Raw genomic sequence first — 13386 nt, 5'->3', positions numbered from 1 at the left:
ACCTCTTTTTTTTTTTTTTTTTTTAGTTTATGGTAAAATATTTAATCATCATTTTCATTTGCCCCATGGCCTCATTTTTCTAGTGACAATTTTTGTTAATAAGCATTGCTACACATTGTTTTTTCTTGTCTTTGATGCTGTGTGTGTTCCTTATTACTCATCATTGAATGAATTGGGTTTCTTTGACCCGCTCCTGGTAATATGAGGAGCAGGGAGAGGGCTCTTGCAGTTCAGCTGCCATAGAGGTAGACTGTCACCTGCAAATGTGCCATCCATATAGTTTTCTGTGTACTTACTCCAGTTATCTGAATTAAACTGAGTCCAGGAAGCATCTGCTGGCCTTGCTCCTGTGCCTAGTGTTGCAAACAGTGGTTAGAGCTTTTGTCTCCCTCATATGAAAGAGCTGTCTTTTTGCTGGCTTTCCTGACAGCTACCGCCATAGGGCTCTCCATTCACACCTCATGCTCTTCACTTCCTCCTACTTGGCTTCTGCCCAAACCCCAACTGTTCTTTGTTAGCTTTTATATATATTTTGAACTAGTTTGCCAAAAATAAAGTTTGGGAGATTTTCCTTCTTTTTTGTGTTTTTTAATTGCTTTGCATTTTTAATTATTTTCCTTAGTTTTTTCTTTTTTAAGGTTTCCAAGGGGAATGCCTAGGTGGCTCAGTCAGTTAAGTGCCTGACTCTTGATTTCAGCTGGGGTCATGATCTCAGGGTCCTGGGACTGAGCCCCATGTTGGGTTCTGCCCTCAGCGGGGAGTCTGCTTGAGGACTCGCTCTCCCCCCACCCTGGCACTCCCCCCACTTGCACTCTCTCCCCCCGCTTCTCTCTAAAATAAATAAATCTTAAAAAAAAAAAAAAAAGATTTCCAAGGAAAGAAATGAACAGTGCTGACTTATATAGACATTTTTATTCCAGAAATACCTAAGTTGATTTTAATATTCATAACTGATACTACAAGGGAAAAGGGAAGTAAAAAGGAAAGAAAGAGACAGGCATAAGAGGAGAATAAGGGAGAACATATTATAGGAAATTTGTCTTTAATTTCTGAAATATAGTGTAACATACCAAAAGTGGATGATGAAATGATTTCTCTGGATTATAAAACCTGGTTTCACAGCTGACATATATATTTTCCCTCAGTGGCTCAAGAATTGATTTGATTAGAAAAGTGAAACTGTTGGGATTATAGATTATGTGCCAATAATACAGCACAAGAATCCCCAAAATGTAAATAAATAAATATAAACAACTATACACACACACATTTATTTATACCAGATATGCAGAGAAACAAACAGATGTTTACCCCCGAAGGAAAGATTGTTAAAGAACACCAAGGGGTTCAAATTCATCAGATAATTAGGTGAGAACTACACAGTCACGGCATGTGACCAGGGCGGTCACAAAGAGATCCATATTCAGAAAGACCCACACTTGGGGTTTCCAGTTCTATGGCTGCCATCTCAAAATTCTTAATAATTTTGTTATGGAACTGGTATTTTGTGTATGAAGTCCAGTGGACAGAGGAACTTGTGTCAGGGCTCAGTCTTAACTCACACACAGTCCTACCACTTCTCCCAGACAAGTTCTGGGGAAATTATTTCTCTGTCCCCTGGCTCCCCAAGCTCCTCAAGCTCCCCAGGCTTCCTCCCCCTCCCCACTCTGCCTAGTGACAATTGCCGCCTCAGGTGAAAGCATGGACAGGGCTAGAGCTGGGTGTGCATACCCCACAGTATGTCAGTGTGGGACGTGGAGGCAGCCACCTGCACCCTAGGCTGGCAGTGCCCCCGTGCATTTGGGGGGTGAACCAACAGGGACGAGCCTCTTGCTCACCCCAATCCAGGTACCAAGTATGTCCTGGTGTAGAGACTGCGATACACTTGGGAATTACCTGTCCACTGTGGGTTGGAGCAGTAGGCCCACAGAAAGGGGAGAAGCCTGTCTCAATTTCTCCACCCCTGGCCAGAGAAGGGCAGGCGTGTAGGCTCTGTGTGCACTAAGTCAGAGGGTTGGGCCCCCAGGTACCTGTGAGGCTCTGTACTTGTCTCATGAGTATCCCCATGCCTGAGAGAGCATGACATTAAATAGCAAATAAAAAATACCTTGAAAAGAACCTATGAAAGAAAAGAAAAAGCTTTATATTTTTATGCCTTGAATGATATTTTTTCATACTTCTTGAAAAAGAGACCCCTCATTTTCATTCTGCATTGGCCCGACAAATTATGTAGCCAGTCCTATACAGAGCCGATTTTAAGGGTTTTGAGAGTGCATCCCTACACATTTGAAAGATGATAACCAAGCCCTTCTCCAAGGGTGACCTGGAATCATGGTCAAGGCCAGGTTGGTGGATGATCACTCAAACACACACAAACACTGCTGAGACTCTCCAAGTGCCGCTACTTCTATTCTGGTCAACTGACCTGTTACTTTCTCATATCATAAATAACACTGGACAACTATAAAGAATTCAAGGAAAAACTGTTCCAACTTTTGCTGCATTTATGTTTAAAACATGAGGTTTCTGCTCTAATCATGTAAAAATGTCCAACAGAATCACTTTGGAAACTAAGAGAGTATGATTAAAATTAGCTAGAAGCAAATATTCTCTAGAGCAGTCAACCTGACTGCAATATCCTTTTATTACCTTTATAGAGAAAGTTTCTCCAGTAACCATAATAAACATAAGGCAAGGGAATAAAATGTCCACTGCAGAATTTCTAAGGGGATACATAACATTTGGGTAGAAAACTCATTTTATTATCCATTTAGAATAGTTCACAAAGTGAATACAGATATATTATAATCTCATTTTTAAAAACCTGGTAACTTCCTACACTTCTGCTTTTTCAGAGGGAAAGCAGTGTCTCCTGCAGTAAATTGATATGTTAAATGAAAATACAAGTGTTTGCTTAATATTTTCTTCCTTTAAGTACCATAAGATATGTGCCCCTTCAGATTAGAAGCTGGCAATCTAAAATCAGCCCATAAAACTACCAGAAGGAGAGTTTTTCGAAAAATCTCATACATTCTTCTCTTCTTCCTAGCAGAGATATAAAAAACACCTAGTGCTTTCTTTTACTTCTCCAGGAAAAATATCAGTTTTAAAAGGATAGAGGAGAAAATCCTAGAGAATCTTGGCAGAAGTAAAGACCATAAAATACACAAAAATATTTGAATATTTGAATTAATAGTTTTCAAACAAGAGACAAGTAATACCAATGCTTAACAATACAAATACCAAAATAGGAATAAAACTTGCTTAACGCTGTCAAATCACATTTTAGAAGCCTGAGTAATTTTCCAAGAAAAATGAAAAAGGAAAAATGAACCATTTAATATACAAACATACAACACTTCCCCTAGAATGCTTCTTTCTCGTCTATGCCAGAGTAAGATACAGAGAGATACAAGTAAGAAGATACTTGGGCACTGTGATGTGCTTCCTTTTCTCATGGCCTTAGATGGAGGGTTTGTGGCTTCTTTCTTTCTCCTCCCTTCTTTGTTCTTAAGGTGCTATCAGCTGAGGGGCTCCAATCTTCCCCCTGCCCTGCTCTGCTCCCCCTGCTCTTAGTTTGGACTTTAACTCACCACAGCGATGATCTCTTCTTCTACTTTCTCTATAGTGAATCTGTAACTTAGAACTCTCCAGACCCTTGTCCTTCATTCTTTCATGTTACAACTCTTCTGTCCTTCAGTTATTCCCTCTTGTTTACATTTGCCTATGTATCATAATTGCAGGAACACAAGGACAATGCTAGAAGCAGATGGGCACTTTTTCTCACACACACAGGCATACCTCGTTTCATTGCACTTCGTTTATTGTGCTTTGCAGATCACTGCGTTTTTCACATACTGAAGGTCTGTGGCAACCCTGCATCGAACAAGTCTATTGGGACATTTTTTTTTTTTAATAGCATTGGCTCACTTCATGTTTCTGCCTCACAGTTTGGTAATTCTTGCAATATTTCAAACCTTTTCATTAGTATTATTTTTGAATTGCAGCAATCTCTTGACAAAACTTCAATGGATGAGAAGTTGCTTCTTATGAATGAACAAAGAAAGTGGTTTCTTGAGATAGAATCTCTTGCTGGTGAAGATGCTGTGAAGATTGTTGAAATGACAAGAAAATATTTAGAGTATTACATAAACTGAGTTGATAAAGCAGTGGTGGGGCCTGAGAGGACTGACTCCAATTTTGAAAGAAGTTCAACTGCAGGTAAAATGCTATCAAATGGCATCGCTACACATGCTACCCATGCTAGAGAGACATTGCTCATGAAAGGAAGAGTCCATCAATGCAGCAAACTTCATTACTGTCTTATTTTAAGAAGTTGCTACGATCATCCCAAACTTCAGCAACCACCACCCTAATCAGTCAGCAGCCATCAAACATGGAGACAAGAACTTGCACCAGCAAAAAGATTACAACTTGCTGAAAGCTCAGATGATGGTTGGCATTTTTTAGCAATAAAGTATTTTTTAATTAAGGTATCTACGTTGTTTTTTTCAACACAATACTATTGCCTACTTAACAGACTACTATACAGTATAAACATGACTTTTATATGCACTGGGAAACCAAAAAATTCATTTGACTTGCCTTATTGTGGTATTTCCTGTATTGCAGGGGTCTCAGACCAGACCCATGATATCTCCAAGGTATGCCTGTACATTCATTATATTCCTCAGCTCTACCCAGTCATCTCCACAAAATCCCATCCGACTGTTATATGTACTGCTTCATGTCATGGGAGATTAAAAGAGGCACAGAATTAGACTAAGCACTATCTAATCTAGACTGTTCTTTACAGACAAGCTTCTAAAATCAATGTGAGAGTAAACAAACAGGTCTCAAACATGCCCGCTTTTATTCAGCTTCTACCCAGCTTCTTTCCAACATGAGGCTGGGCAATTAGTTCTCAAACCCAGGAGGAGAGAAGGGATTAAATAATTTCAGATTGAGAATGGCAGTCATAATAATTCATAGCGTACAAAAGGACAATCATACCTTCGTAATTGCAGTGAAGACCTTTTCCAGAATGGCGTTTGGCTGGGCAATCTGTGGTCCATTGGCCTGAATGTGGAGGGCTATGGCACATGGTTTGGCTACAAATCTTTTAAAAAAAAAAAAAAAAGGTCAGAAGAAGTTATTCTTTCTATAACTGTTCTTAATGTCACCGATTAATTACATATTACTCCACTGTCCCAATAAACTGCTGGGTGGACACTACTAACACTCATATGTTGGTCACTCCTTTTTTTTCTCTCCTTTAGTCCTCCAGCAGTAACAGTAAAAAAGAAATCCTTTTAAAACATGTAAATCTCCTGATCCTTAAGTTCTAATGAGACTGAACAGGTAGAAAGACTACCAAATGACAAATGTAAGTACATAAGTGAAATAGATAAACAAAACAAACCATCATTTTAAAATGATATAATTTATGCTTTTCTTACTAACACGTGGCTAGCAGTTGTCATTGCTCATATATTTTTGCTGTGAGAAAGTATTTACTAACCATCTGATTACACATGGAAAATGTACCTTTGATCACCCCTACATCATAAAATTGGCCATTTTTGCCTCTATAATCAAAGCACACTATATTCAGCCCCAATTCCTTATGGCTTCTTAAAATTCCTGCTTTGCAGTTATTTGTGCCTTTCTCATATGGAGTAATGAACGATGTCAGACAGCATGATGTCCCAGACAAGTTGAAAAGTCTGAAATGATTACAAGCATCTGCTGCACTGTTTTTATCCTAAGCAAATGACTATGTCAAGAAGAATGGGAAGACATAGCTTCATTTCTGGTCATGTTTGATATGTGAATGAGGCATTGAAGGAGTAGGAGAGGGCATGGGGCCAGCCCCAAAGGTATGGTGACATCTCTAAAGCTTTTTTTTTTTTTTTTAACACATTTACAACTTTAAGAGTTGTTTTAGCCTAAATGTTCAAAAAATAAGGTTTTGTGAACGTTCCTTTTCAGTAGTGACATTCAACATTGTCTACTGATACAAAATAATATAATATCAGAAGAAAGTATTACCCATATTAATTTAATGTTGGCCAAAGGCAACAATTGATAAATGTACAAAACAGATCATGAAGCTTTTTAATATTAGTTGATGAGATTAAAGAATAGCAGACAAAGGAATTTTTTTAAGTGGGACTAATGAAGTTTACATACATACATCACTTGATATCCTACTGGGTCCTATTTCAAGTTAAAGAGAAGACATTTATTCAAACAGGAAAATGGACGACTGTACATGCAAGCCTAACCCAGGAAAGATATACATAGAAAATGTGATATAATACCTGTTTTGCTGGGCTCTCTGGGACAAAGTTAGGAAGGAGTAACCACCCTTTCCTAGTATGTAAGTGTTCTAGAATCTGGAGTTTTCCCCAAACTTGCATTCTTGATTCTTTTTAATGTAAAATGTTCTAAGATATATTACCATTGCCCCTACCTTCTTAAAGAGAAATGTAACCTTTTTCACTCTGGGTCTTCACTCTGAACAACAATCATGGAACTATAGCTATAGCTCGTGGAAAAAAAATGAAGGTTGATGGGTAATGCCCATAGAGAAGAGTCCAGAACTTGTTTTCTTGACAAAGTCTCCTGCCTTGTGGTTTTTTGCCTCCTCCTTATGATAAGAGTGTGAAAAGATACAAGGTCCAGCAAGAGTGGGGGGAAAAAAAGGTAAAATAGCAAGATTAATTTGGTGTAAGGGCCAACATCAGTTCATCATTCATTGCCTTCTACTCTTCCCTGTCAGTTTCTCCCCTGCCTTCCCTCATCTTCCCCATCCCCACGAATTCTAAAACACTGTTCAAATTTCCTTTCTGAATTTGCCATCATCCTTCTGTCCCAGTACATGGTCTTTTTTCTATCTCCTAAAGAGTTAAGAGTTGAAATGCAGAGGATGGTTGATTCATGAGGGGGTCGAGAAATGTGACCAACCGGCTATCTTCAGTAAATATGTTTTCATTGTTGCTACCACTGTTTTGAATGCTGTAGACAAGTTAACAGAACTTCCCTGTGAGCCCCACAACAATGACTGGGCAAGCAGGACAGTCAAGAAATTCACTTAACCTAATTAATTCAAAAGCCACTTCCTCACCTTTGCTATCATCCTGCAGTAACTCAAAAAAAAAGCATTCAAAAAGGTTTTTTTGTATCTATTATGCAATAATAGATTACTTACACATTTCTCCTCTTTTTAAGCTTCAAGCCACTTCTTAAAAACTCTTCTCTAAATTTCAAGAGCTAATGCCAAAGCATCTTGAAGAAGGCATATCTCTTGATCACCAAACTTATCAAATTTTGGTAATCAAAATTATCAAGTAAATATGATGCTCTGTAAACAGATTTTTAAAGAAAAGTCCAAAGGATTGGATGGAAATAATCTCTGCCACTATCCAGCTGTGGCACCCTAACTGCAGAAATCTCTCTGTGCCTCAATCTCCACATATATAAGAAAATTTAATATTAACTACATATATATGGGGGCGCCTGGGTGGCTCAGTCAGTTAAGCATCTGCCTTCAGCTCAGGTCATGATCTCAGGGTCCTGGGATCGAGCCCCACGTCGGGCTCCCTGCTCAGTGGGGAGTCTGCTTCTCCCTCGCCCTCTGCCTGCTCGTCCTCTCTCTCTCTCTCTCAAATAAATAAGATCTTTAAAAAGATAACTACATATGTATATAAATTGCATGTATGTACAAATACACATATATGTTAAAACATGATGTCCCAGGGTCTTTCTATCTAAAACTTCTGATGTGTGCCATCTATAGGGTCTCATACGATATAGCATTTATACATCATGACTTCTCTGGGCTCAGAAACCCACTCAGCTTCAGCTATACTGTGCCAAGCCATGTGCACCCAACAAGTTCTAACAGTACCAAGCAAACACAGGCAGAAACCTAAACAGGCAATTAAAAAACACCAGGGTCATCAGATAGAGTAACCACTTGCCTCAGTCAAAGCTGCCCACTCAGCATCGGTGTTTGCTCCCTCAACCCCTCACCAGGTATTCTCTTTTCAACTTATCTAGTACACACACCCAGGCACTTACTTTTCAAGATTTAAAAAACTTTTCACAAGATAGGCAGAAAACATGTAATTTGAAATCTCAAAGGAGAGGAGAAAAGAAGATATATTTTTTATTTTCCTAATAGTATCCCTAAATTATAAGAATATGTAGACATCTTACTTGTGTTTATTCCCCAAAGAATTTGTGAATCACTGCTGGGCATTTTATATTTTCAGAGAGAATATGAGACACCAAATAAAACCCATGACACAACTACCATAATTTTGTTACCTAGGATCATGGTCCATTAGAGGAAAGCTGGATTTTTTTTCAGTGCTGGCTCTAACAGAAATAAGTTCACAAAAGCTGTCTTTCACAGGTTTGTAGAGAAGAGAGATACATGGCGGGGTGGGGGGCGGGTAGGAGGCATACCTACAACTACAATAGTTAAAAGGAAATATGTATTTTCAGACTTTGATGATTACCTTTACCAGAAATGCTCACCTAATTACTATTTTATCAAAGGTAGCAACACTGCTTTCCCAAGATCAAACATCTATAAAGTACTTTCATGTAGCAGAACATATGTGCAAGGGAACATAATAGGATATGAGCTTTGAAAAATACTAGCCTCGGTTCAAAAGCAGAGAAAATACCTAAGACATTTCTACTTTTTAATTCTATTTAACAACATGTATTTGTATTTTAAACAGTAATTGAACATCTTTGCACAGAGCACCAAAGTAAGCTCTGGGCTGTGGTGTGGGTGAAGGTACAACAAAACACAAAATGATTACTGCACTCAAAATGTTTACAATATGTTAAAGGAAATTAATTTAAAAAATAAATAAATGTTTAGAGGGCAAATATTAGTTCTAGTCATTTAATACCATGTAATCTTCAGTGTGGAACACGGCCAGAGACTTTTAGTCCTTTCTAACTCTAGCATTTCCTGCACTTTACAAAACAGTTGTGAGGCTGCAGTGCAAGATATGTAAACCTACACATGATGTAAACGTACAGAATTAAATCACACACACACACACACACGCACGCAAATGAGTATAAATAAGTATACCTGGAGAAATTTGAACAAGTTCATCAGATTTTATAAATGTCAATATTCTGATTGTGATATTATACTATAGTTTTGTAAAATGTTACCATTGGGGGAAACTGAATAAAGACTACATGAACTCTCGGTGTATTACTTCTTACAATTGCATGTGAATTTACAACTATCTTAATAAAGATTTCAATTAAAAAAATAATTAGAAAAGTTCTGTTTTTACAGTATGGAGTTCCTCAAGAAGTTAAAACAGAACTACCCTACAACCCAGTAATTACACCACTAGGTATTTACCCAAAGAATACAAAAATACTAACTCAAAGGGATACATGCACCCCAATATTCACAGGAGCATTATCTATAATAGCCAAATTATGGAAACAGCCCATGTGTCCACCAACTAATGAATGGATAAAGATGTGGTGTATTTACACAATGGAATATTATTTAGCCATAAAGAGGAATGAAATCTTGCCATCTCTAGCAACATAGATGGAGCTAGAGAGAGCATAATACTAAGTGAAATAAGTCAATCAGAGAAAACAAATACCATATGATTTCACTCATATGTGGAATTTAAGAAACAAAATAAATGAGCAAAGGAAAAAAAGAGGCAAACCAACAAAACAGACTCTTAACTATAGAGAACACACTGACGGTCACCAGAGGGCAGATGGGTGTGGGGATGGGTTTAACAGGTGATGAGGATGAAGGAGTGCACTTGCTGTGATGAGCACCTGTGATGTATAGAAGTGCTGAATCAGTATACTGTACACCTGAAACTAATATAACACTGTATGTTAACTAACTGGAATTTAAATAAAAACCTTAAAAAAAAGAAAAAGAGGGGTGCCTGCGTGGCTCAGATGGTTAAGCATCTGCCTTCGGCTCAGGTCATGATCCTAGAGTCCTAGGATCAAGCCCCACATCAGGCTCCTGGCTCAGCAGGGACCCAGCTTCTCCCTCTCCCTCTGCTCTCCCCCTGCTCGTGCTCTCTCTCTATCTCTGTCTCAAATGAATAAATAAAATCAAAAAAAAAAAAAAAAAAGGAAAAGAGATGGAGCATAGAAACAAATGTGAAACTGTAGATTAATTATCTCTACTACTGAAAAGACAATTTTTTCCTATAGCAGTGTTTTTTAAATTTGTTAATTTAAATTCAATTAATTAACATGTAATGTGTTATTGGTTTCAGAGGTACAGGCCTGTGATTCGTCAGTCTTATATAATACCCAGTGCTCATTACATCACATGCCCTCCTTAATGTCCATCATCCAGTTACCCCATCCCCACCCCCTCCAGCAACGCTGTTTGTTTTCTATGCTTAAGAGTCTCTTACGGTTTGTCTCCATCTCTGGTTTCATCTTATTTTATTTTTTCCTCTCTTCCCCCATGATCCTCTGTTTTGTTTCTTAAATTCCACATTATCAGTGAGATCATATGACAGTTTTCTTGTTCTGATTCACTTATTTCACTTAGCATAATACCCTCTAGTTCCATCCATGTCATTGCAAATGGCAAGATTTCATTTTTTTGATGTCTGGGTAATATTCCTGTGTGTGTGTGTGTGTGTGTGTGTGTGTGTGTATGACATCTTCTTTATCCATTCATCTGTCCATGGACATCTTGGCTCTTTCCATAGTTTGGCTATTATGGACATTGCTGCTATAAACATTGGGGTGCAGGTGCCCCTTCAGATCACTACATTTGTATCTTTGGGGTAAATACCCAGTAGTGCAATTGCTGTTTGTAGGGTAGCTCTATTTTCAGCTTTTTGAGGAACCTCCATACTATTTTCCACAGTGGCTATACCAGCTTGCATTCCCACCAACAGTGTAGGAGGGTTCCCCTGAAAAGACAATTTTAAAATGATGATAAGCAGAATTTCTTTTTTTTTTTTTTTAAGATTTTATTTATTTATTTGAGAGAGAGAGCAGGAGCAGGGCTGAGGGGTAGAGGGGTAGAGGGACTCAGGTAGTCAAGTAGGGAGTCTGATGTTCGACTCGATCCCAGGACTCTGAGATCATGATCTGAACTGAAGGCAGATGCTTAACCGAGCCACCCAAGCACCCAGAGCAGAATTTCTTTCTTTAGCTTTAGTGCCTCACTGCGGAATTTGTCTATACTTTTATGTATCTTTGACTTGCTATAATAAATCCACATTTAGGACTAAAATAAGTTGTTTTTGATGTGACAGAATGAGGTCCTAGTACATTGATTTTTCATCTTTAAAAATACTGTACAACATACTAATCCCCCCTAAACTAAACTACCTAGTGACTTAACAGAATGATTAAGAGCGATAGACTTTGGAGATGAGTCAAAGGTAGGAGCAAGCAACCAGCAGAGAGTAAGTTCCCTATTTATTTATGTTTATTTTGCAGCTCTCCCCTGAGAACAGACACAGTCACAGCACCAGATGAAACACACACTCTCTTTCTAGCTGTAGGAACCAGGGAAAGGAGCCTGGGAAAATCAGAATGACTAGGGAACCATGAAAGGGGAAAAGCCAGAGAAGCCAATCCCTAGTTCTGTGTATAACCAAGCATGATTCTGGCTGATCTCTGAACTATGTATGTACAAGGTAAACTGAAAGCAGCCAGGAACTAAGATTTAAAGAACTGAACTGAGGTCAAAGCCACTGTCCACTGAATACATGACAGGTTACAATTTGAATCCAACTAAGTAAATCACCTGTTAACACAAAACATCAACACTTTTCAGGGCAATATAAAATAAAAAAAAAAAAAATCTAGTATCTCCACAATTTAACCTTCAAACTCCAGCATAGAATCTAATACGTTGATGAAGAACAAAGGAAAATATGACCCACACTTCAGGGAAAAGACATACAAAGATATTCTGTGAACTTGAAGGTAGGTCAATAGAAACCATGCAATATGAAAAAGAGGGGAAAAAAACAATGGAAAAACAAACAGACTTTGAGGACCTGTGGAACAATTTCAAAAGGCTAAAGTATGGATAATTTGAGTTTCAGGAAAAAAGGGAGACAGAGTGGGGAAGAAAAAGAAAATATTACAAAAAATATAGTTTGCAACTTCCCAAATGTGACAAAAGATAAACAGATTCAAGAAGCTCAAGAACCCCAAAAGAGTAACTTTGAAATGAAGAAAACCTAGACAAATCATAGTCAATCTGATGAAAACCAAATATAAAGAGAAAATATTGAAAGTCACCAGACAAAAACGGCACATTATATACAGGAAACAATTCAAGCTACATATACTAGAATGACAACTATAAAATAAAACACATAATGGAATAAAATCTGAAAAATAAAAAATCACTATGTTTTAGCAGAAGAATTTATCACTGTACATCTTTTGTTTTTTTTCCTTTGTTGGGCAAAAAAACCGAGGTGGACAAAGGTGGTGTAGTTCATAAAAATACAATGAACTTAGGGGTAAAAGAGAATTATGGACGGGGCCAAGACAATTACCAATTGTACAATAGTCATGCTCTCCAAGAGCTCAAGAAATGCTTATTAACCATCAAAATTCTACTGAGCCTTCATTTCTGTAATTTTGTGGATTTAAAAGTGGTGCACAGCATAGAAAGTGTAAAAGTAACAAAAAGCACCTAATAATATTAAAAATCACCAGGAATGCCATCACCCAAAGATAAACATTTATTGGCATTTGAGCATTCTTCTGCTACCTCTCCCCCATACACTTTATATGCTTTTCATACCTTGTTTACTGTATTTTTATTAAAAATTACATCAGACTATATGTATTTAGTAATCTTCTTTATTTTCCTATTCTGAATATTTCTCCTAAGAAATTACATATCCTTGTAGAACATGGTATTTAGTGGTTACATAGACCTAACTGTTCTTACTTTTTGCTGTTGTGAAGACTCTCTCAGGAAACAGCCATTAGACCCTTTCCAACAGTACAAAACTCTGGTCAAAGTCCAATTACCACAATACAGATTCAAGTAAAGATGAATTTGAATGATTAAATTCTTCAGATTGATTTGAAATAACTGTCATCATGGGAAATTATCCATTGTTCCATGTGCTTGATCTTTACCACTCGAATTGTGGATCACCCTTGCTAATATTTCCAAAGCTTCAAAGAAATCAGTCATGAAGTTTTGAATAGGAAAATCTCTAGAATCTTCTATATTCTGAATTTTTATATTTTTAAAAAAGATTTTATTTATTTATTTGATAGAGAGAGACACGGCGAGAGAGGGAACACAAGTTGGGAGAGTGGGAGAGGGAGAAGCAGGCTTCCCACGGAGCAGGG

The 13386-nt window shown here is 37.7% G+C and overlaps 1 protein-coding gene across 2 annotated transcripts in view; it reads right to left on the bottom strand.

Moving 5' to 3' along the window:
- The window catches only part of CERS6 (ceramide synthase 6), a 313294-nt gene that overhangs the window by 222513 nt on the left and 77395 nt on the right, over positions 1–13386 (bottom strand). For both annotated transcript variants that reach the window (XM_078070944.1, XM_078070943.1), the window contains exon 2: positions 5014–5119. In XM_078070944.1, coding sequence (XP_077927070.1) covers positions 5014–5119 — 106 coding nt within the window. The remainder of the gene's footprint in view (positions 1–5013; positions 5120–13386) is intronic.

The sequence above is a fragment of the Halichoerus grypus genome, chromosome 4 (assembly GCF_964656455.1).
Source record: "Halichoerus grypus chromosome 4, mHalGry1.hap1.1, whole genome shotgun sequence".
NCBI lineage: Eukaryota > Metazoa > Chordata > Mammalia > Carnivora > Phocidae > Halichoerus > Halichoerus grypus.
The sequence above is the reverse complement of the archived record's forward strand: the minus strand, read 5'-3'. Positions and strand labels throughout refer to the sequence as shown.